The following is a 25276-nucleotide window of genomic DNA, read 5'->3' as shown; positions in this document are numbered from 1 at the left end:
TTTGTTCAGAAAGTTGAGAGTCTAGAATACGATCCTTGCCTTTGGATGGCTGTAAAACACGTTTGCCAAACAAGATGGCCACCCCAGATACACTGGATCATTCTGGACTATGAAAACCCATGGTGCGCGATCGTGAAAAGATTTTCCAAACATTAAATCTTCAAAAACTACATGTTCGATTTATAGATGATACCTGAAAATATAATTGATAATCAACCATCTGTGTCATGATTTAATTTGTAAAATTTAGGCTTTTACTCACAAAGCTAAAGTTTCAGATATAAAACACTGTTTTAACTGCTTGGATGAGAAATTATTTAAAACATTTTCAAAGAACTCTATTAAAACTTATCATTTGCATCAGTGAGTCAGGTTCATGTTTCTTCATAGTTGTTTAATATATACAGCTATTGTTAACTGGCAGTTGTACAGATGTGGCTATAAACATGGCGGTGTGCATCTTTCCGCATAGTGAGCAGCATTCAGTGAGGCGGCGCAGAGGTCACTCTTCCCAGGGGCTCATGTCAGTGTCGATGGCCACACAGTTGTACGCAGCGTAGCGCAGCTTTTCCTCACAAACCTTGGCACTGAAGAAGAGAGCAGGAGTTTAGTGTTCGGCCATTTTGCATTTACAAAAACAGTCATCATAGCACCCTGACCAAATCCTGCAACTAATAATTATTTTGTAATGGCTGCTTATATGTTAAGTTTCTTCTCGTTTATGTTCAAGTACTTCCACTAGATGGCGCTTTTGCACAAAAAACATACTAAAGAAAATCTTTAAGGAAAAATCTAAATAATATAAATATACATACACAATAATAAAATAAACACTTTTATCTTTTACAATTTTAGAAATCAATTATTCTAATTATTAATTCCGCAGATTTTTCAGTTAACAACTTAGACAAATTTTGTTATTTAAAAAGAAAATAAAAATTCTATTGTCAAGAATACAACAACATTGCATCCCTTTAATCATTAGTAGCTGTAAAAAATACTTATAAAATCAAAAGCTCAGTTCTTTCTGTTCAACATAGCGTATGGTTGATCTGTTGACTATTTTTTGGATTAACCAATTAATAACTAGATAGTAAAATTTGATCAGTGTGCTACATATATTTGTTTTTACAGAATTTGAACCAGGTGAAGCTAAAACTGACACTTAAGGAGTTAAACTTGTAAAAATGAAACCTAAGGCCCTTAACCTGGTCATACCTTGGATAGTTGGGTAGATACAAGGTGCTGGAACACGTGGACGACTGTGGAAGTGCGTCAGTCGTGTCCGACCTGAATCAGAAAACAAAAACAAGCTGGGATTATTCTGTTTTTCCACTTTTGTGCAGAAATAACCCCTAAACATAGCAGTCGTGCTCACCCTTGTTTGTCAGGGAAGACGTAGATTGGTGCGGGAAGACGACTTCTACCCGTCACAAACCTCAGAAACCTGCTGCGATCCTCTAGAAATTTAAAAAGCAATGCGTTTAATTCATTTCTGCTTGTTAACCTGTAAAGAATTATCTTTACGTTACAGGAAACAAACCGTTGGTGAAGTTCGACAGCGCCTCCCATAAGTACTGCACTCTGACGTCGCTTTGCTCCAGGTCTTCGTAGCGTGCTGGTCGATAAATAAAAAACATTTTCATCATGTTAATGAAATGTCTGCGCAGGTTTTGACACTTTCAACATTCAAAACATTTATTGTTTCATAAGATATTGATCCTATAGCTAAATGCCAATACAAGAAGTCAATCTTTCAAAACGTATGTTTCTTAAAAAAAAAATAAAATCTACGTTTATGTAAGTATTCAGAGACATCCTGGTTGTACGGTATATTCCTCTGCCTCTCAGCACTCCTGAAGGTTACGCCTGTCACAATAACCAATTTGGCTGGATGATAAATTGTCCCAGATGTTGCGATAAATGATAATATTGTTGATTTATTACTTGTTGCGACAGGCCTACCTGAAGTTGCTGTATAATTTTATACATTTCGGTTTAAAGGCTTAATAATGACAGAAAACACCAGATAGTGAGTAAAACTTACTGAGCCGTTTCAGGGCTTCCACTGTGATCTCCGGGTCTCCACACACTTTCTTCTCCACTTCCTGCCATGTGAGCAGGTCCAGTACAGCCTGAGGAACCACCTTCAGCAGCCCTGCCTGCATGGCTGCAATCTGCAGCAAACAGAGAAAAACAGAAATCAACAACGAAACAAAGGACACCATGAACAGTCATAAAGTAAGAGGAGTTTGTCTCCGACCTGCTGCCTGCTCTCCTCCAGCCGAACTTTCTGCACCAGGCGGATGAACTCCTTGCGGTCTTCGTATCGAACCGGCACGTTGCTGCCGCCCGGGATCAGGTCCATCATGTGGCCGTCGGTCAGCGGCGTCGTGTAGACCAGCTCCTCCCCGAACCTGAACTCAAACGTCTCCTTGTCCATGTTCTCCATGGCTTCCAGCAAGTTCACCTGATCACAGATTGAAGCTGAAGTTACAAAACGCAACAAAGACTAAAAATTAACAGCAAAATCTACAGTCAGGCATGGGAAAGCGGATCTGCACTGGTTAGATGTCCTCACCAGAACTGAGTCGACTGCTGGGAAGTCTTTGCTCCAGCTGACCGTCTCCCCTGTCAGCTGCTTCCACACCAGGCCAGGCAGAGCCAGAACCTGCAGCAGGGATTTGGCATTTTAAATTAAAATATGGCCCAAAGTAGGGCTGCGAGACATCATTTGTATCGATTCATTAAATCTTTGGTTTCTCAAGATTTAGCTTTTGGAAAATCTGGATTTGCAGTCCTTGGGTTTCCATATTTCCAAGGCGGCCATCTTGTTTGACACAAATGCTTAAAGCTTCTATTTATTTGTAATTTGAATTCGGGTCAACTGACTGAATATTAGGGGCAGGCAACTATTTTTAAATCTGAGAGTAAACTCAGTATTACAGATACTATTTACCCAGAATGCAGGTCATTCTGGGTAAATACAACCAAAGCAAACACAAGCCTAGCACCAATTGGAGAAATGGATCATGGTCCAACGACAAAAGAGAAATCCTACAGCGCTACTCCATTTTTGTTTACATTTTGTAAAGAAAATGTAAACAAAAACTTCTCTCATGGTAGAGATGGTTGATTTTTAGACCTTTGCTGAGGTAGATGAGATCTGCTGCACATTAAGTATCAACTGATCACCAATATCCCAATATTAATGAAACTGGTGCAGATTTACCGATGCAACCAATATCTTACAATTGGATTGCAGGTTGACTCACCAGGAAGTCTTTCCCCCTGAGAGCTGCACCCATCAGCTGGCCGATCCACTCGTATTTATGGAAGTCCTTGCAGGACGGGTTGGGGACGTAGTAATCTCTGGCCTCAAAGTCTCCCTGATGGACAAAAGACGGTTTCAGAAAGGCGAGGCTCACTGACGTTTTGGCAGCAGTGACGAGGTCGGATCCGCTACCTGGTTGGACGTCCGGGTGAAGAACGGCAGAGGCATGGGACACTCGGCAGAGCTGGGGCACAGCTCCTCCGACATGTCTGCCAGGCTGTCCCGAAATCCTCCGCCCTGGTCGATGATTCCCTCAGCGATGAACTTACATTCCCACCACTGGTCGTAGCGAGCCGGCCATCTGACGAGACGAAACAAACATCTTGGTTTGTGTTCAAACTTTACTTTGACTTGAGAGGAGAGGTCCTAACAAATTATCATGATATATATTTAAATACCTCGATAATGATACATGATATTCCACATTTTCTGTTTTTTTAGTATTTGATTTGGCCAAACAAATATGCAACTAGGGCTGTCACAATAATTAAATCAATTAATCACATGACAAATTAAAACAAACACAATAATTTCTATTTGTGTGATTCATCTTTTTTTTCCTTTTCTTTCCTTCTACCAAAATCTGGATGACAAACATCTTCATTGGTCCTATTTTTGAAGGACAATTTTGTCTACAGAGACCTTATAATTCATTTTATTTGGTGTTTCTGTTTTTTGTTTATTTCTTTTGGATATTTAAAATGTCCAGTATTTAAATGTTCATTAGGATTTAAAGTATTTATCCTTGAGAATGTGTTCTTGCATTTTTATGCCATTATTGCCATTACGGTACTGAAAATGGTCTCAAAACAACATTATAATTTATCACAATAACTTCTGGGACATTTTATCATCTAGCAAAATTTGTTGTTGTGAGAGACCTATGTGTAACTTCAAAACTGAGATTTCTTATAACTTTATGAACAGTCACCAGAATAAGAAATATATTTATACAGAAATATGCACAAAATTCAGATAAATCACCGTTATTACCGTAAACGAGACAATATGGCGCATTCCTACTTGAGAGTAACACGAGGCCAAGAAGATGTACCTGTAATCTAAAGTCTTTTCATGTTTGTCGGACGGCTTGAGACCTTCGTACACCTTAAAGAGCAGAGAAAGTAAAGATGAGACCACGGTAACGACGTCCGAATGAGCCGAACCTGTGACCTCTGACCCAGACCTGGCTGAACACGGCGTTCTTGCAGCTGGGGTCCAGAGACGGGTTGTCTCTGTGCTCCATGGCCAGCCGTCTGTTGATGTAGAGGCGAGGCATGAAGTTCGGCTTGCTGGTCTCCGAGTCCTTCAGGCACTGGATGATGAGGGCAGAGCGCCGCTTGGACAGCAGCAGGAACTGCTTTATGCTCTAGAGGGCGCCAGAGAACACACACAGAGATGAAACCACACAAAAAAGGAAAGAGAAAACATTTGTTTGTTTTTATGCTTCCATTTGTGTTTCTATTCCTAAAAACATCCCAGGAGCTTAAAGAAAAAAAACACCCAGCCGATTATTTTGTCTGGAAAATGAGACGTTTCAAAAACCTTCTGATTATTGAGTCACATTCCACTGCGCCGTTACCTAGCAACCCCAGCCAGCCCAACCCATCACCTAGCAACTCAAGCCACGCTCAGTCCTGTTACCTAGCAACCCAAGTGGATAATTACTTCAAACTAGAGATTAAGTGAAATTTGAATTCTGTTGCATTTTAAGCAATAAAATGTTTTCTTATTGGAAAAAAAATACACTGAACTGTTTTAAACAGCTACTATTACCAGCTTAAGTAGTTACTACAGAACAAGACAATGTTTTTTTCATTCATCTGTACGTTTAAGTCTGCTGCTTCTCACCGAATTAGGCAGCAAAAAGCAGGAAGATATTTCCAGTTTCTGAGTTTCAGTTTTGTTTATTTCAGATTTAGGTTTTTAGTCATGAGGCTAAAAAACAGCAGCAGAAAATAACTTTGGCTCTTCTGCTGTTGATAATGGAGGAAGAAGCATTTTGAAAAGAGAAGCTTCATTCCCACTGATGGTGTTTTTAGTTTTGATCTCTTGGATTTTCTGTGTACAGAAGAGATCATGTTTACTAAACTTAAAAAATATATTCTCACTTATTATTATTATTATTTCTGAAACTAATCCAATAAGTGAACCTTCTCTGGCTCAACTGTCTGCTGCTCCTATGTTTGTTTGTTTGTTTGTTTGCTGGGTTTATCAGGAGCCGGTCACCACATACGGTTTGGTTTTGGTTGCTGTTCACCACATGAACATCTACAACCCGACTCACTTTGATCTGGTTAAACGTTCCCAGGCTGTAGTCCCAGGCTGGCACCAGGTGTGGCAGCACGTTGTCCAGAAGGCTGATGAACCTGCAACAGACCAAACCGATGCGTCACAGACTGATCCAGCTGAAGGAAGCAGAATGGAAACCGCAGCCATTTTACCTCTGGATCACCAGCGCTCTGCGGTACAGGATGTCGGGCGGCGTGCCCTGCAGACGCGGGTAACGGACCAGATTGGAGGAGTGAAAAACATCGGCGTTCAGACCCAGGTCCCGTTCACACGACGACTTGATCTTTAAACCCCGAATTCGGACGTCGATCCCCTCATCTATGAAACAGTTGGAAAGCTTTACTTAGGATTCACTGAAACAGATACTTTCTTCTTACCTTTAATGAAGATGGAAATCATTTTAAAATTTGGTTTAAATTCTGGAAATGTTTTTTTATCATCATTATCTCCAAACTTTATTGATTTGTAAGTTTTATGTTTTTCTTCTTTAATGCCAAACTTTAATGTGTAACTTGGAAAACAACTGATAATATCTGTGGCTTTCTGGACAAATAAAGGTTAAAAAAAAAAAAGACTGACCTCTACATTCCTCAATTCGAACTTCAATAACAGGGAGATGAGAAGTCATGTCCTCCAGAACGCACACCTCTCCAATCAGATTGCTGGAAGAAAAAATGAGGACAGAAAGACATAAAATAGAACAAAAACAATTCTGGTGTATTAACAGAGAGTATTCACCTCACAAATAAAACTCATAAAGCACCAATAATTCAGCTGTTAAATTGCTAATCTATGCAGGTAAATAAAGTTTATTGGCTGAAGCTCACTCGTCTATGGTGACATCACTCAGCTTCTTCAAATTGTCTCCTTCTCCTCCATAAACCGTCACTCTCTTGGGCATGTAGTTGTCGTCTGTTGAGTCCACAGTTAATATCAGCTTACTGTTGGAAGAAAATATAAACAATAAACCATTTGACAGAAAAAAGGATTCACTGATTCCTTGAGCATTGTTAAGGTTTAAGTTGTAGGAATCAATTAAAGCTAGAAACAAGTGACCTGAACCTTCAGAGACACATAAAGATAGTTACGAAGTCGGCCTTCTATCAACTGAAGAACATTTGTAGGGCTAAAAAGGACAAATTTATCAGCAAAATCTAGAGAAACTCATCCACACGTTTATCTTTAATCACATTAGTTTGCAACTGTGTATTTACAATAAAAAAATCAGACAGCTGCAGCACAAAAACTAGAAAAAAATAGAAAAACAGGGTCCCTGTAGCTCAGAAAACAGACTTTAAAATAGTGCAGTTAGATTATAAATCAACAAAATAAATTAAAGTCCTTTTGTTAATGTGTATCGAATGCACTTGACAATTGTTGACTGTGCTCTACAACTTTGTATTTTTGTGCTGAAATGAGCTACACTAATAAACCTGATGATGACTTCATGTCAGTTCTATGTATGCTGCAGATTATGTGTTTGCATGTTTAATTATACTAGCAAATTGCTTCTGGGTAAATGAAGGTCTGATTTGTCTGGTTTCTTTTTTGAGGGGAAGGACTGAAAATGCAAAACTCCTGGTAAGAAACCAGACTGTGAAGCTTCGCAACACAAAAGGCTGCAGGAGTTCTTGGTGCATGCTGTCTTAGTTAAAGACATGCTGGAAAGTCAGTGGCAATTCTTTAAAAAATTAATACATAAGATGCAAAAAATATTACATTTTATATACAATTGAAATAAGATTTTTAATTACTTTTAAAAGCAACTAAAACATCCATCTAGGCCTCTGACAATAACACATTTTATAAATAATGGCAAACATTTATCACTTGAACTGGGAAACATTTTAAAGATCTAAAATAAATAAAACAAAACAAACAACAAATAAAATGAATTATGAAACAAATTTGTTCTTAAAAAATAGGACCAGTTGAGACCAAAGAACCAGACTGAAAACTTTTATCATCCAGTTTTTGGTAAAAAGACAAAAATGATAAATTATTCAAATTGAAATTATTGGGCTTGTTTTAATTTATTATATGATTAATCAATTTATTGGTTGCAGGCCAACATGCATCCAAGCAACAAGTTTAGAATTAAACTTGGAAAAATGTAAGAAAATAAACTTTCTGAATCCTGTGAGGGAGTAGAGACTGAGCTGCACAATATTTAAAAAAAAAAATCATTATTATAATCTCAGAAATTCACATTTTAAATGACCAAGAAGGTGACGAAGTGATATAATGTCGCCTCTGTGTGAATTTCTAATATTGCTCAGCTTTTGCCAACTCCTGATGAAGATGCCAACAGCTGAGCTTCAGACATAAATAACCCGACAGACAGCAGGTTCCTACTTGACCACAGTGCCTCTCTTCATGAGCAGGCGGATCCAGTGCTGCCCCTGCATGCCGTCGCTCTCCCAGTAGGTTTCGGTGTCGCCATCGGTCAGACAGGTCACCCCGCCGCTGGGATCCTCCTGTCGTTAAACATCAGTTTGATTCAGGCACAGCAGGAAAATGCAATCAGATTTTAGTAGAAATAGAAAAACAGTGAGTCAAGCAAATAGAAATTATTGAGTTAGTTTAAATTATCATGTAATTTTTGATTTATTGTGACCGGCCTACGCATTAACCTAACTGAAGTAGCAGGTAAACATCCGAGTATCACTCACCGAGCTTGAAGACACTTCGATGCCGGTGACGCACTGCTTCACGCTGCCCAGGTTCTCGTCCTCCTTCCCTATGTGGTCGTAGAAGTAGTGCACCAGATCCTCGTCGCATTCGTACGTCCAGGTGGGAGGAACATACCTGGAATGTCCAGGTAGCGTTTAAACTCACCACCTTGTTGACAGTCAACAGTCGCTTCACACGACTCTGCTCACCTCAGCTTCTGGACAGCCACCGAGTCGCACTCTGCGATTTTGGGCTTGGAGCCGATGTAGATCGCGTTCTCCACGTCCACCACCTGCTCCCACCTGTAGCAGGGTTTGTGGTCGTAGCCGAAGAGCTGCTGCTGCCGGCTGATCGTCTCTGGCGACTCCACGGGAACCAGCCTGTCGCCTCCCTCCGTGTGCTTACACACCAGGATCCAGCCCTCCTCCAGGTCCTGGCCGGGCCGCAGCTCCTCCAGCTGCTCCTGGGAACAGAACACCGTCGTTGGGTCGTCAAAAACATCAGCAAAATGTTTCTCTGAATTACAAAACTTTGACTGATGTCATACAGAACCAAGCTGCAAACACTCCCTTCTAAAATGTGCTGCATTGGTGCAGATTTGTCAAATAAATGCAGACACGTGCAGAGGGCAGAAGCTAAGGGGGCTTGAGCACCTGCCCCTTTTGCTCCTTGCCCCCAAGTGCCCTTTTGGTCAATTTATTTTTATTTTTTTTGGTATTATTTCCTAAGCCCTCTTCTGACACATAATAACATGTACTAAAATTCTTTGTTTTTTTATTGTTTTTTTTTGTACAACATAATAAGCCGGTCACCTTGTTACCTTTGACCTTTTGCCCGTGACGCATGACGCAGTTGCTTCTCGCATAGTGAGATGAGGCGGCTAACTGAGGAGCTCAACGTAGCGAACGTTCCAGATTACAGATCAGTTTTTGGTGAATTCAAAAAAAACGTTTTTGGTGAATAAAGTGGAGTAGACTTGCTACTTGTCAGATGACGGAAAACGTTGAAGTATCGTTTCTGCTTCAGCACGGAGTCGCGGTTTAAGCAGAGAGGTAATGAAATACAACAGACACTGACAGGCCTCTGCCTTTCTCTGAAGAACTACAGAGGGGAGGAGACAGCCAGGTGAGGAAAAACTGTTCTTATCTACCGATTCAGTATTTTTATCATACAGACATTAGGCTGTTGTTAACGTTATCTTGCATTTGCTAGCTTTGCTAATTAACGATACAGGGAAGAAGATAACTAGCAAAGCAAGATAACTAAAAAGCTTCTTCCCTGTAACTCACCCTGAATTACCATGATAGATATAATGTATGTAATAAAAGTGTGTCATTAATAAAAGGGAAAAAAACAACCCAGACTGGGTTATGATCTGGTTTGCAGAGTATGGAGTCATTTATATATTTATTCTGTTATTTCTTATTATGTCGGTTTTGGTCCTCCATAGTCAGAATGGCTGGGGATGGTGCTGGAGAATGAGAGGGCACTGGAGCTATGGAAGAATAAATATATAAAGAATAATATATTTCTTATCAAAATATATATTTATGCTTTTGTAGCCCTGGGGTTTGAGAACCACAAGAAGTGGGGGTTTATGTCTTTTGATAGGTAACTGGGGTTAAGAATGGGTAAGGGAGTTACATAAACGTATATTTCGGTGATTTACCTATTGTAGAGTACGGAGACGGATGAATTCCTATGTTTGAGAGTAACTGAAATTTACGAGGGGAAGTGAAGTGTACGGAGGGAAAGAAAGGAGAGAGAGAGAGAGAGAGAGGATTCTGGGAGAGGAGAGGAGAACGAGAGTGGAAGGAGAGAGGGGACAAAAAAGAAAGAGGGATTGGAACAGTACGGGAAACAAAAAAATTCGTGTTAAACATAGTTGGTGAGTTAGAAATAAGATTATACGCGGAGGATAGTTCACAATTGAGTAATGGGAAGTGTGGACCCGTTAATGAGGACTGCGACTAATTAGAGGACACTGCAGCACGTGTTTGGGGTAACGCAGCAAGACCGAAGCAGCGGTGACTGTGAGGACGTTGGCGGAGCGAGCCGGTTTCGTTTGGTCCATCCGGTTCCAACAAGAGGAAAAGTAACGAGGACTTCTGCGGTCGTTTCAGCGAACTCAAACATCAACAGGCCTGCAACGGAAGTGTCAACGGGTATTGGACTGTATGTGTGAGAGTGCGGGCCCTGTGTGCGGAGGTGTGTGAAGTTATATGCTGAAATGGGAAGTTGGTGTAAGTTTAAGGACTGTTCATGTTTGTAAATGTATATAAGGGGTTATAGAGATTGAATGTGTTAAATTCCTACCACCGTTCAGGGTAGAAGAAGCCAGGTTAGTTTGTGTGTTGAAGATAAATAAGAAAAGCAACTTTGTGCGTGGATGTCTGGATTATTTTACTGGGAAGGTAACAGAATGACAACAGTAGTGGAGTAAATGCTACTCATATGAGGTAAACCTGTGTGGTATCTACCTGAAAATCACGAACCCAAGTAGCCACCGCGCAAGTGAGTTAAAGTTCTGCCCTGAGAACAGGTGATGGAGCAGTGGGGTGCTACACTTTTAATTCTCATCAAAATATATATTTATTCTTTTATTTATATATTTATTCTTTTATTTCTTATGTCGGTTTTGGTCCTCCATAGAGAAGTACTCTATGTGAGGATTTGGTTTTTCTGTGTCTTAATTTAGGTTTCTATGTTAAGTTGAGTTTCCATGTTGTCCCGCCCACCACTTGATTGGCTCTCCAAGACTGGTCTTGGAGAACCAACACAGCTCCTTCATGAACTTGACGGAGCTGTTGGAAGAGGTGGAGTGGCATCGCCGGGCAGCTTTAGCTGTCATGGCTGGCAAACCCCTTTCGCCCAAGCCAGACATTTCAATCTTTGCTCTTCATCCTCTTCCACAGCTCCAGTCCCCTCTCATTCTCCATTCTGCCAGCCTCAGTACCCCTGGTCATGGTTTCCAAGCAGTTTGTCTCCTGGTTGACAGGCTGCACAGCTGGGGGCATGGCTGGTTCCTGAACTCCATCCTGTTTTCCAACCTCCTCCGGCCGCCGCAGTCTTCTCGACTCGGGCCGCCGCAGTCTTCTCGACTCGGGCCGCCGCAGTCTTCTCGACTCGGGCCGCCGCAGTCTTCTCGACTCGGGCCGCCGCAGTCTTCTCGCCTCCGGCCGCCGCAGTCTTCTCGCCTCCGGCCGCCGCAGTCTTCTCGCCTCCGGCCGCCGCAGTCTTCTCGCCTCCGGCCGCCGCAGTCTTCTCGCCTCCTGCCGCCGCAGTCTTCTCGCCTCCGGCCGCCGCAGTCTTCTCGCCTCCGGCGGCCGCAGTCTTCTCGCCTCCGGCCGCCGCAGTCTTCTCGCCTCCTGCCGCCGCAGTCTTCTCGCCTCCTGCCGCCGCAGTCTTCTCGCCTCCTGCCGCCGCAGTCTTCTCGCCTCCTGCCGCCGCAGTCTTCTCGCCTCCGGCCGCCGCAGTCTTCTCGCCTCCGGCCGCCGCAGTCTTCTCGCCTCCGGCCGCCGCAGTCTTCTCGCCTCCGGCCGTCGCAGTCTTCTCGCCTCCGGCCGCCGAAGTCTTCTCGCCTCCTGCGCCATTCCTGGACTCCAAGCTCCCCACCATCAGTCCGCCTCCTGCGTGATCCACTGGACAGTGCACGGCAGGCCTCGCCCTGACTGTGTTGATTTGTTTTCTTTTGGATACAGTTGATTTTTGTTTTCCTTGTGTTTTTCTTTGGACTCACACTTATCTTCTTTTTCAAATAGAATGCGGACCAAACTCGGACACAGGTCATACAAGGCTGAGGGTGTAGAGCTGGTCCAGCATTCCACGGCCAGGATGAACCTGAATCCGAGGTTCAACTATCCAACGGACACTCCTCTCCAGGACCCTAAATAGACCTTGCCAGGGAGTCTTAAGAGTGTGACCCCTCTGTAATTGGAGCACACCCTCTGATCTCCCTTTTTGAACAGGAGGACCACCACCCCCTCTGCCAATCCAGGGGTACTGCCCCCGATGTCCATGCAATATTGCAAAGTCGCATCAGCCAACACAACTCTACAACTTCCAGAGCCTTAAGGAACTCTGGCCGAATCTCATCCACCCCCGGGGCCCTGCCACCAATGAGCTTTTAAACCACCTCGACGACCTCGTCCCAAGGAGTTTGGAGAGCCCAACCCAGAGTCCCCAGGCTCAGTTTCCTCAACGGAAGGCATGTTGGTGGGATTGAGGAGGTCTTCGAAGTATTCTGCCCACTGGCCCACAATGTCCCGAGAGTCAAGGTCAGCAGCACACCATCCCCACTATAAACAGTGTTGGTGCTGCACTGCTACCCCCTCCTGAGACGCCAGATGGTGGACCCGAATTGCCTCGAAGTTGTAAAGAAGTCATTCTCCATGTCCTCTCCAAACTCCTCCCATGGCCAAGTTTTTGACAAAAACTCGGACATGGGTGGAGCCATGTAGCCATGGAGACTACATGTGTTTTGTGTGGTCTCCATGGCCTCTCCCGAGTTTTTTTGGCAAAATCTCAAACATGGGAGGAGTATTTTAGAGGTCACGGAGAAAGACTTCCGTACAGCTTTGAGTCAATTCTGGTCCACCATCTGGCGTCTCAGAAGGGGATAGCAGTGCAGCACCAACACTGTTTATAGTGGGGATGGTGTGCTGCTGACCTTGACTCGGGACATTGTGGGCCGGTGGGCAGAATACTTCGAAGACCTCCTCAATCCCACCAACATGCCTTCCGTTGAGGAAACTGAGCCTGGGGACTCTGGGTTGGGCTCTCCAATCTCCTGGGACGAGGTCGCCGAGGTGGTTAAAAAGCTCCTCTGTGGCAGGGCCCCGGGGGTGGATGAGATTTGGCCGGAGTTCCTTAAGGCTCCGGATGTTGTAGGGTTGTGTTGGCTGAGGCGACTCTGCAATACTGCATGAACATCGGGGGCAGCTCCCCTGGATTGGCAGACTGGGGTGGTGGTCCCCCTGTTCAAAAAGGGGGACCAGAGGATGTGCTCCAATTACAGAGGGGTCACAATCTTAAGCCTCCCTGGCAAGGTCTATTTAGGGTCCTGGAGAGGAGTGTCCGTCGGATAGTTGAACCTCGGATTCAGGTTCGTCCTGGCCATGGAATGCTGGACCAGCTCTACACCCTCAGCAGGGTCCAGGAGGGTGCATGGGAGTTCGCCCAACCGGTCTATGTGTGTTTTGTGGACTTGGAGAAGGCGTTCAATCACGTCCCTTGGGGAGTTCTGTGGGTCGGTCCTACGGGAGTATGGGGTACCAGGCCCTTTGATGCACGCTGTACGACTGGTATCCGAGTTTGGTCCACATTGCCATTACTAAGTTTGGCTCATTTTCAGTGAGAGTTGGACTCCGCCAAGGCTGAGTCAGGTTATTATGAGGTCATTAAGGAGCTTCCTCAAACTTTTCTTCACCAAGAAAGAAAATGGTTAGTTTTTTCTCCTTGGACGGAGATTTACCAACCTGACCCTAGCTGGCGAAACCACCTATAAACTCGCGACAGAACATTCCTGGCATTTTCGCTTTCGGAATGAACTTCCTTAAAAGAAACGTCCATTTCTTTAACATCCTTGCTGTCACAATGTTGTGGCTCAGTTTGAGGAGGTCTCATATAGTACCTTACCTTGAGTTCTGAGTTTTCGTCTGAAGAAGAACACTCAGAAATTGTTTCTAAATTTGACACATAGTTCTCGAGATTTAGATATCCCCGTCTGGATCTCTTCCTAGATCTCCTCCTACAATAAATCCTCAATAAATCTTCTAATTCAATGTCTTCTTCTGAAGAATCCTCAGAAGCATCTTCAAAATCTTCCTCAACATCCTCAGCAATTATGTTTGCAGAATGGACTTCCTTAGAGGAAACGTCCATCTCTTCAGCATCCATGCCATCAATAGGGTCTGTGTAATCTTGAACTGTATCTTTTGAGTTTCCATCAACAGAAGAGGTTTCTCCCACTGATGAATCCTCATAGATATGTTCAACATTGATCACATCTTCCTTCCTGTCGCAGCTCGCTTCAACAGCCAGGACCATTTGTTCAAGGGGAACATTAACACTTTCACAATTGGTGTCTGCGTCCCCAGGGCAAGTTTCCCAGTACAGTCCACAGATGCTTTCCAAAGCCACGATATCTTCAGGAGTAAAATGTGTGAAATTTGTCTCGATATCCGAAATGGCACTGACAATGTTGGCGGAAGCATCCATGTCACTTTGGTCTTCAGGAATCAGTTCCTCAAAACCAAAGTATCTGCACCTGCTATCCTCTTCGCGTTCTTCAACAAATTCTTCAGCAACGTCTTCAACACGATTTCCCAGTAATTTCTCAACTCCCTTTGTGACTAGATTGCCAAGGCCCCAACCGATGGTACGAATCATTTTCACGATCTGTTGAAATGGTTTCAAAAGTCAGTTTGAAATTGTCTCTCTGAAAGTGTTGTATCTCCAAGGAAGTTGAAAAGCAAACTGAAAATTTTTGTATTCCAAATGATGATAATCTTTTGAACCATTATGACATCATCGATGAGAACATTGATGACATGATGATGTCAAACAACCTGTGTCAGGTTCTTGTTTGTTTTAGTTGCTATGGAAACACAAGGAGTTGCGTGTAAGGTGGGACTACTGTCAATACAAAATCCACGTCTAAATTCGTGAGTCCAAGTCAATAAATGTGCATAAATTCAAGTTTTGTATTTGTCCTGATTTTCAACTTATACATACGTGTAAAAATCAAAGATTTTACCTATGACAACACCCATAAACTAATTAATACAAGTGTTTTATAGAGTAAGTATTTTTCCAGAAGTTAGACACACAGTCACATTTAGAAACTGTCTCTAAGCCAGTGGTTCTTAACCTGGGTTCGAATGAGCATATGAAACTGGGGGGTTCGGTACCTCAAAAAAGGTTAAGAACCACTGCTCTAAGCCATCTGCTTGATCTATTTTGAATCGTCAGTGAGGAGGATCCCCTTAAGAATATATCTTTCCTTAATTGCTTGCTCTGTTGTTCATAAGGAAAACATGTAACATCTAATAATTAGATTTTTTTTTTTTTTTTTACATTTGAACTCAGTGACAAGGATGATGCACCAAGCAGATCATCAACCAAATAATTTTATGTTTAATCTCACCTTATTTATTTTTGTACCTTTTCTTATTCTCTAACACCCCCCATCTGAGCCTCTTTACGGTACGTTTATGAATCGCCCCTTTGTTAGATCGCCTGCTTACTCTTACCACCGCTGCATAAAGTGACAGTCTACCTAAAACATTTGCAATGGAGATTTTATTATTGATTTTGCTTCTTTGATTGCATTGCAAGACCAGTTAATGTTCTTCTATCAGGTTAGTTGCGTTTGGTTGCCCTCCGTTATTAAGCATATGCGATTTAAAAAAAAACATAATAAAAGTCGCAGCAAGAACCTGATAGCATGGTTATGAATAATTCCCTATTTATTTCCATGAAGCCATCTCATTTGGAATAAACAGCAAATACCTGCAGCGATACTACTGCTGGTGTAGCAGTGTGATGTTATTACACTAGATTGGCAAGTGCGACGCTATTCCAGTAGGAACTCATCTGAATAGTACCGGCTTTTATTTTTGAAAAGACGGCAGATCCATTGTAAACAGCGGGTAACTTCCTGTTTCAAAATTATTATTTTTATTTAAATTTGGTGTGTTGTAAATGAAAATGTAAATTGTTATCTCTACTGTTAAACATATTGAGTTCATGTATTGTTGTTTTGAGCGTCAGTTTGGGGTTTAGGAAGAGAAATTAACGGAGCATGCCACTGTGATTCATGAAGGGTTTTCCCACGATCTCCGTCGCGCTCTTTCTGTTCGAATCCCGTGTGGGAGAAGGTATGTAGTTTTGTTTTCTGGGTATAATAAGTGTATTTTAAGTATAAGTATTATGTTTTTGTAAAATAATGTGCTTTGGGGCATTCAAACTTTGTTAAACAGGCGCTGTGAAGCACCGTGCGGAGAAAGAGCCTGTTTTTGACTTTTTTTCTTTTTCTGCTGTTTAATGCAGGAATATTAAAAGTGCCTTCAAGATCAGCTGTTGTCTGGCTGTTATTAAGACACAACGCAGATTCAATTACGCTACACTGGGTTGATGTAAATATCCATACAGGTCAGCCTGTGTCCAGTTTGAGTGAAAATAGGCGGGCGGGATCTGTGCTGAGGTAAACTTAATCCAGCTACTGCAGCGCGCCAGGCAACGCGCAGAGGCGCCAGCGGTGTGATTGGTCCGGCTTTAAATGCATAATCTATAAACCTATCTTCTTTTAGGAATAAATCTGCTCCGCCAGTGAAGCGCTCAGAGCAACGGAGACAAAAATAAATGTGTTTTATTATTATTATTATTATTATTATTATTTTGTGGGAGACAGCACAGCTGCGAATACGAGAGAATACTGCATTTAAAGGCGCAGTGCGATATCGCTCTGCTGCGCCTGTGTCCTGACCAGGAGCAAATCCTTTTTTGATTCCAAAAGAAAACTGAACAAAGCAGATTCACACTGAATGATGGAAACTTCAGAGAAACGATGGTTAATTTGCCCATAATGCATGACGCAATTGCCTCTCGCACAGTGAAGTGAGGCGGCTAACTGGAGCTCAACGTAGCGAACGTTCCAGATTACAGATCAGTTTAAAAAAAAAAAGATTTTTGGTGAATGGAGTGGAGTAGACTTGCTACTTGTCAGATGACGGAAAACGTTAAAGTATCGTTTCTGCTTCAGCACGGAGTCGCGGTTTAAGCAGAGAAGTAATGAAATACAACAGACACTGACAGGCCTCTGTCAAAACTTCCTGTTAGCATGGCGGCTAGCTGATTACTGCTAGCTCTGATTGGCTGTTTCTGACTGAGCGGAGTAATTATGCAGAACAGGGAGGAGATCGATTATTTTTTCAGAGATTATTTGTCTCATGTTAGGACAACTAAAGTTTTAATACGTATGTAAAATTTATTTTTTAAGTTAGATGCTGCAGCTTTAAGCAGGTTCGGTGTGAGAGTCACTACCAGGTGGAGCAGAAGCGAAGCTCCGTCTGTGAAATATTACTATCTGTAGCGTAGCAGCGGTTCAACAGCGAGAGCAGAACCAGCGTCTTACATCGCAGCTCGATGACTTAAATAATTTTCCAGGTTATTTGTTTAGCTTTCTGACCGTCATGCTAATCCGGGTGAGTGTTTGTAGCTGTGCGCTGCTTTACCTGCTATCTGATCCTCCATATGTCTTTTTTACTGCAATGAGCCTCGATGTAGCCAAACTCCGTCCAGTATGGCACTGTTTTTATGCCATATTAGATTCGTCGTGTTGATGCATTTTGACTGCTTCAATTTTCCTCCGCAACAGCAAACTTCCCCATTCACTCAGTGCGTTATAGTTCCACATCGCTTAGGATTTGTTGCTGCGCGTTTGCGCAGTGTGAAGGAAAGAGGAGACCAGCTGCACAGGCAGGCTGGAAATGAGATGCAGGTGATGATCGGTTTGTGTGATCGGCAACAAGAGACAATGATCGGCGATCACCGATCAAACACTTTTTCACGGAAATCGGCCGATTATGATCGGTGGCCGATCGATCGGCATACCTCTTATAGCAAGAAGAGATTTATGACAAGCGCAAATAAGTTTGTTTGGCCAAAAAAAAAAAATAAATAACTTCATGAGTCAAAAATGTGTGATTTTAATTTTTTAAAAGTTTTTTTTAACGCAAAACTCAGTAGGCTTTTCTCATGGTGACATGCATTAACAGTTAAATATTTGCTTTTGTTTGTTTTTTTTTTTTGTTTTTTTTTTCTGCAGTTCCACATTAAAGTTTGATGCAGCTCTGCTTTCCTGAATGGACCATCTTCATCTCCACTGCAAGTGTAGGAAACAGGCAGCTCTTAGTTTTATAGAATACAGTACACTTGAAGGTTGCATTGTGCCCTTGTTTACATTTTTAATAGTGTAATTCTGTAAAGACAAAATATGTCTGGTGGTCCAGCTCTGATTTACATGTCCTGCTAAATTGCGGGTTTGAATATTGCAATACTTTCCTATAACAAAATAGACCTGCAGAAAGAAATTACTAATAAAATATCTTCCATATGTATAGCTGTATGCTCTATATAGAGATTTACCTTAGCTTTGATTGTATATCTCACAATTTTGTAATTTATCATTGTTTATTAAACTCTGAAAGCTGTGTGGCTTTGTTAATATTCTGACCTAGAATGCGCTAAGATGTGCCCTTTTTTTTGAGCACCTGCCCCTTTAGTGGTCCCTGCACGGTCCTGAATAAATGTATAATTTAGTCCATTTATATATGGGTTTTAAAATTATAAGTCAATCCAGCACTGTTTTCGTGTAATGGATCGGTATTTGCTGATAATAAACTTCAGATATTGGTGTCGGAAGTGACTGAACAAATCAAAGTTTTGTTGTTTTTACATGTTGGACCAAACTTGTGAAGCTACTGGTGTATTCAAGTGTGCTGTACTGGTGCAGAGTTATCAAATAAATTTGTAATTTATTTATATAATTTGTGACTGTCTTTAAAAAAAGAAAAGTCTGTTCAGTTTTCTTTGAAAAAATAAACATTTTACGCCAATTCTGCGCTGTTTTCTGTATCAGATCGGTATCAATACTAAACCTCTGATATCTGCACTGGAGATGAAAAAAGTGGATTGGTACATCCCTAATTGTGGGACAATAAAGGATGTTTCTTTTTTGTTTTAACTAAAGGAGAGGGATGATGAGCTCACCTTGTTTATTTTGACCCAGAGACCCTGGCTGTTGCAGTACTCCTCCCCTGTGGTTCTGATGCAGGTCCCTTTCTTCGGCTCTATGCTGTACTTGCACGACTTCTTGCTGTGTGGAACCTGATGAGGGCTTTCAAAGATAGCCAGGAGGGTCTTCCCCACCGTGGATCCTCCTGCAGCAGCTCCAGCAGCAGCAGAGCAGCTGGAGGATGAATCCTTGCAGATTTTGTAGCAGACCTCTTTGGGAACATAGCACAAACTCTCAGGGATCGGCTCACTCCTCCTGAAGCTCTCGATGCACCTGTTCAAGAAGCGGATCCTGCCCAGGAGGAGGTGAGGGTTGTCTCCCAGAGCCATGGTGGAGAGGATGAACAGAGGATCAACAGCCCGGCAGCAACAGAGGGAGGACAACTGACATTACACCTCTGTCCTGTTGTGTTTCCCAGCCTGGATGCAGGGATGTTGCTGCAAACAACACAGAACATTCCGCCTCAAAACACGATTTACAAAGACCTCAAAGGTCAGACATGATCTAATAAGAGGGCAAAGTTCACTCACTCTGAATAAAGAGTCGCCTCATTTCTAAAGGTAAAAGTCACTGTGCTAATGCTAACATGCTAGGTGTTCTGTAATGACTGGGACTCTTACTCTTTACCAACAAAAACTAATGAAAAATCCAGCTAAATATTTAAAATACTAAGTCAGACAAACGTCACACAGTTTAGGAAGAGGTCCGAAAGCTGTCTTCAGGAACAGCAAATGTTAACGTACCTGCTGAGAAGAGTTGAGATGGAGAAAGTAGTCTATTCGAGTCTTGATTTCTAACAACGCGGAAGTGCAAAAACATCCGTTCGGTGTCCCTTTCAAAATAAAAGCTCGAAACTGTTTAATTTTCAACACGCTCGGTGTTGTTCAAAGATGTGCAATTAAGTAAAAGTAGCACTACTTAAATATATCTTTACAAGTAAAAGTAAGAAGTAGCCATCCAATAATTTGTTCAAAAGTTAAAAATATCACTAAAAAAGGTAAAAAGTCTTATCAGAATTTCTGATTGTTTCACAGAGACGTCATGATCAGATATATAGAGAGTTGTGTGTGCCTTCTGGGATTTAAAGACTAAAATAAAGAAAAACAACAAAGGTAGGTATATTATATAGAAATTTTACTCCAGAAAAAGTTAAAGTATGTTTAATAAAATTATCTTTAAAAGTACATTTTCCCAAAAAAATTACTCAAGTAAAAATAACTGAGTAACCGTCTTGAGATGCAAGATAGGAAAGGGATCTCAAGCTCCAAACACTTCCTTATCTCATATTTATAAAAATAGCTAAATGTAACGTCTCTGCAACTTTATTTTAGTAAAGTGAAATTTGGCCAAACATTATGAATAAGTTAATGTGATGCTTAGACAATCAAGTCAAAGTAAATTTATTTATATTCTGATTTACAACTCAGCCAAACAAAACATTTAAACAGTATAAACAGTAAAACAAGAAAGGAAAGTGGTTAGAAATCTACTTAATGCAGCCAAAGCCCTAAAGCAGACATGTCCAAAGTCCGGCCCTGGGGCCAAATGCGGCCCGTGGTCAAATTTCATCCGGCCCGCAGCCTCTGTCATCAAATCAATAACGTCTGGCCCGCACGTAGAATTAATACACTGCTCAAAAAAATAAAGGGAACACTCAAATAACACATCCTAGATCTGAATGAATGAAATATTCTCATTTGTTCTGTACAAAGTTGAATATGCTGACAACAAAATCACACAAAAATCATCAATGGAAATCAAATTTATTAACCAATGGAGGCCTGGATTTGGAGCCACACACAAAATTAAAGTGAAATGTTCCCTTTATTTTTTTGAGCAGTATATATCGGGCAGCAGAACTGTTACCTGCATAGGCCGGAGCTTACACACTAAACGCTGTTCCTCGTTTACCCACTAGAGGGCAGCAGCCCTGTGACTCAGACCATTTGCAGCTGCAGAGTGACGCAGAGAGCCGCCAGCAGGTGGCACCAGCAGCTTTCTCTCGCCAACTTTTACCGACAGCTGGATAAGCACAGGTTTCGAGAGATTCGGTTTGTTAAGAAAATGCTAAGCTTGTTTGGGTCGACGTTTCCACCTGTTAGAAATCAAAATAAGGGACGTGTCGTCCTGGTCTCATAGTAGGGAGGGGTGGGGGGACGCTTCGACTGGGGTTACCAAGGGACCAGTCCCTATATATTTAAACCCGTGGGGGGGAGCTGCGGCAGTTGGACGCAATATCGCAACATATAAACATTTGTAGAAAACGGAACAAATTGCGTCCTGTTTCGGTTCAATACGGAACGGAACGGGTTGCAAACCCAAGTCCACGTATTTGTGAGAAGACATTCTCGGTTGTGAACTTAAATAATTCTCACTTAGGAGACATCTTGCGCATCAACACCACTGCCGTTGAGCCAGACCTGGCCTACGTGCTGCAGTCCAGATCTCAGTATCACATTAATGCAGACAAGTCATTTGTCATTTACAATAAGTCTGAATAAATTTTGTTTTTGTTTTTAGGATCAAAATGAGTCATAAATTCAGACAGGTTTTCAGTTTTCACTCCAGAATAATAAACTTTTAAAAATCTAATCAACATTTACTAATATGTCATATTTCAAATGAGCCCTGCACTTGTTGATATGACTATTACTTACTAATTTTTCTGTTATTTTATTTAAAAATTCTGTAAATATCGTTAGAAAAAAGTTAGTGTTAAAAAAGTGAAGTTAACTGAATATTCAATAAGAATGTTTCAAATGAACCTAAAGACATGCTTAAGATCGCTGAAATTAAAATAAAAAAGCAAATGTAAAACACAGAATGGCTTGCTGAAATGTGTTTAAATATATTGCTGTTCTATGTAAAGGACGTCCGCCAAGGTCGGCCCCCCTACGTTTTTAACATACCGAATCTGGCCCCCTTTGCAAAAAGTTTGGACACCCCTGCTCTAAAGGTTAGAGTCCCAGTTAAACGGCGTTTTAACTTAAGTTCTAAAGAGTTTGAAAACTCCGCCCTATGCACGTTCCTGAGTTTTCACACATTCTAACAACGTGTCTCTCTGCGGCTCTTTCCTATATACAACAGTGATGAGTGCGGACTGAGTGCTCATTGATGGGCCATTAGCGCCTCACTGATGACTTATTAGCGCTCCTCCCCCCTTCTAACAACGCGCCTCTCCACGACTTTCGGTTGAGATCATTGATCATTGTCTCTGCTTGACACAATGATCAAGCAGAGATCATTATCTCTGCTTGATCTAATCACGAGACTGGCCAAGCTGCTCTCCTACCGGAGGTGGGGACTCCAGTCATATGATTTGGACTCGAGTCATTAAAATTTAGACTTGACACTTGACTTGAAGTTATTTACTTGAAAAGACTTGATATTTCACCCAAGTCAAAAATTTAAAACACATTATTTATAAAGTGGCTCCATTAATTAATTTCACTCATTCCGTATTAACAGGCGCGGACCGTCCCTCAGTTCTTCCACACTCCACATGTATGTGTGTGCGCGTAAGCTGCAGCACAACCAATCAAATTAACAGAATTTAAAAATAACGGGGCGTTGATTGGAAAAAATATAAAACAATAAGCAATGAAGAAATGCTAAAGGTTGATTTAGATTTGGATATTGATAGTATAAACTCCTCTATTTGTGAAGCTATTTTAGGAGCGGCCCGTGGAACAATTCAAAGGAAAAAAGAAAAGTATAAGAAGAAAATAGTACCATGGTGGACAAAGGAATGCGATGTGGCAATTAAATATAGAAATAAAGGCTTTAGATTGTTAAAAAGAAATCAGAATTTTGAGAATTTTCTGGAATATAAAAATTCACAAGCTCGCTAAAAGAACAGTAAAAAGTACTAAAAAGGTTCATTAGGGAACATTTTGTAATTCAGTAGGAAGGGAAACAAAAATTTTAAAAAATTTGGGGAATGATTAAAAACGAATGAATGGAATTAGAAGTGAATATGGGTATCCAGTTCTTAAGGATGGAGATGTAATTGCTCTAAATGAGGAGGAGAAGGCAAATATGTTGGATAAGAAATCTGTTGAAATTCAAAGTTGTAATAACTTAAATACAGAAGAATAAGGAAAAGAGCTTGTATAATTAAGGAAAATATTAATCTGTTAGAAGTAGATATATAATGATTTATTAAATAATTATTTTCAATATTTTAATTAAACAACGCTTTACAGAAATCAAAAAATTCTTCTCCAGGAAAAGACAATATTTCTTATATTATGATTCATTGGGGGTGCTGAGAGGAAAGTGATGAAAACAATATATAAGGTCTGTATTGGATTATGGCAGCTTAGCCTTTGGATCAGCATCAGAAACACTTCTGTTGTACAGGAGCTGTCACAACAACTCCAATTTCAGCTTTGTTAGTTGAAATGGGGGAAATACCACTTTACCTCAGAAGATTACAGTTAAGGTTATCTTATTGGTGTTGTTTAAAGGCTCATTATGAAAACCATCCATGTCAAGAAATTTTAAAACCTAGTTGGGAAAAGGGGAAAAAGACTTTGAAATCCTTTGGGTGGGAGATAGAAATCGATGTGAAAGATTTTGATTTATCGTCTATAAATATGAGTCAAACAGCTCCTCTTTCACTGCTCCATCCATCTCTGTTTCATGATATCGTTGTGGACTTATTGTTGGAGAAGAGGAAAAAAGGAAATTCTTCAGAATCATACTCAGTGCAATCATTTAAAGATAATAAATATTATGGTTATGTTCAAGTGTATACAGATGCTTCTAAGAGCTCAAGTAGCAACAATGGGGTGTTGATTATTGTCCCAGAATTTAGTATTAAAAAATGTGAGAGGATTTCTGATGGGGTCTCAGTGTTTACAGGGGAGGTGATGGGCATCATTTTGGCTTTAGGTTGGATTGAAGAGGTTCGTCCTTTGAGAAGTTTAATTTGTTCTGATTCAAGTTCATCATTATACTCAATTAAAAATAATCACTCTAATAGTAGAAACAACCTTTTATTGGAGATTCAGATATTACTTTATATAATTCAGACCATGTGTTCAGAGGTCATTTTTGCATGGGTTCCGTCTCATATAGGAATAAAAGGAAATGGTTTGCAGATAAATATGCAAAACAAGCTTCAAAAACCAGTTATATTGAGATACTGATTCCATTTAGTAAAGAGGAAATAAAATCTATTAAACAAAAGGTTAAGGAAAGATGGCAGAAGCAGTGGGAAGAAGAGAGAACTGGTAGATCCTAAGGAAAGTTGGTGCAATGAGGGGAACAGGAAGAAGTAGAAAAGGGTTACATTTTGGTCATACAGGTTTAAACAGTACACTATTTAAAATGGGGAAACATCCAACAGGTAATAGTGATTTTTGTTTTCAAGAAGAGACAGTAAAACATGTTTTGTTGTTATGTCCTAAGTACTCTGAGGAGAGAAGGAAGTTAGAATGTAGACTTATAAAGAAAACGTTACAGTTAAAAATACAAGGTGTTTTGGGAAATTCCTATATTTATGAATATCTACGTTATTTAATAAACTATTTTTTTGGGTGGGGGGGTATATCATACAAGTTACATTCTGATTCACACTTCCTACCAGTAGGTGGCGGTAATGCACACCTTTAAGTTGCTTGCCTACCGCCATTAATCAAGAAGAAGAAGAAGACGAAGAACGTAAAAGGCGGGGAAAAAAACGAGAGACGAAAAAACCGCTCAGCGCAGATGTGCTCCTGTGAGAAATTTCTTTTGGGTCCATCAACCATGAAATATCCAACTAAAACAGAGTGAAACATACAAAACCTACAAGACCAGGATCTCAGAAGGAAATAAAACTTCCAACTGTTCGGCATTTGAAGTTGCACAAAGAGGTAAGCGGTACTTTTATTTCACTATGAGACAACTGACTGGCTAACGTCGTGTTAGGAACTCTGGGTTACGTTGGTGGTACCGCTTCTCATTCACTTGTATGCTATGTTTAGTCATGCTACATAAATATGTGCACCGTGTTAGCTCAGGAAGCCGGTGGACGGGGTCCGGTTCAGAAAGCAGGTTGTTTACTGAACTCGGGGAAGAAAGTTTGTCTCTGTTCCATCAAAATGATGAACCGGGTCCAGTTCCATCACAGGATGGGAAACCACGGTTTCTTACACCCCTTTCCTACCCTGCCCCCATATTAGTGTTTTCCC

The 25276-nt window shown here is 41.2% G+C and overlaps 1 protein-coding gene across 2 annotated transcripts; it reads right to left on the bottom strand.

Moving 5' to 3' along the window:
• Positions 1-373: 373 nt before the first annotated feature.
• Positions 374-19925, bottom strand: hectd3 (HECT domain containing 3). Of its 2 annotated transcripts, XM_014974718.2 has the most exons (20): positions 19841-19925; positions 19073-19534; positions 8509-8762; positions 8299-8434; positions 7982-8103; positions 6454-6567; positions 6206-6288; positions 5779-5944; positions 5622-5703; positions 4521-4703; positions 4389-4441; positions 3467-3635; positions 3276-3389; positions 2582-2671; positions 2264-2470; positions 2048-2177; positions 1544-1618; positions 1379-1460; positions 1219-1290; positions 374-587 (listed from the first exon to the last, which is right to left on the bottom strand). In XM_014974718.2, the coding sequence occupies exons 2-20, from the start codon at positions 19424-19426 to the stop codon at positions 503-505; spliced, it is 2571 nt and encodes an 856-aa protein (XP_014830204.1). In that variant the 5' UTR covers positions 19427-19534; positions 19841-19925; the 3' UTR covers positions 374-502. The 2 variants fall into 2 exon arrangements, with proteins under 2 accessions (XP_014830204.1, XP_087871167.1); XM_088015041.1 differs by lacking the exons at positions 19073-19534; positions 19841-19925 and adding an exon at positions 11038-11268.
• Between the last annotated feature and the right edge of the window lie 5351 nt (positions 19926-25276).

The sequence above is a fragment of the Poecilia mexicana genome, unplaced genomic scaffold (assembly GCF_051168715.1).
Source record: "Poecilia mexicana isolate PSO_F unplaced genomic scaffold, ASM5116871v1 scaffold_17, whole genome shotgun sequence".
Classification (NCBI taxonomy): Eukaryota; Metazoa; Chordata; class Actinopteri; order Cyprinodontiformes; family Poeciliidae; genus Poecilia; species Poecilia mexicana.
The sequence above is the reverse complement of the archived record's forward strand: the minus strand, read 5'-3'. Positions and strand labels throughout refer to the sequence as shown.

What these genes read in the sequence shown, in the direction of transcription:
- hectd3 (XM_014974718.2), bottom strand. Translation starts at nt 19,426, where the DNA reads ATGGCTCTGGGAGACAACCCTCACCTCCTCCTGGGCAGGATCCGCTTC. An exon ending in TCTGGGTCAAAATAAACAAG is followed by an intron (nt 8,763 to 19,072) that starts GTGAGCTCATCA and finishes TTCTGTTCCCAG; the next exon opens with GAGCAGCTGGAGGAGCTGCG. An exon ending in TATCTACCCAACTATCCAAG is followed by an intron (nt 588 to 1,218) that starts GTATGACCAGGT and finishes TCTCTTCTTCAG; the next exon opens with TGCCAAGGTTTGTGAGGAAA.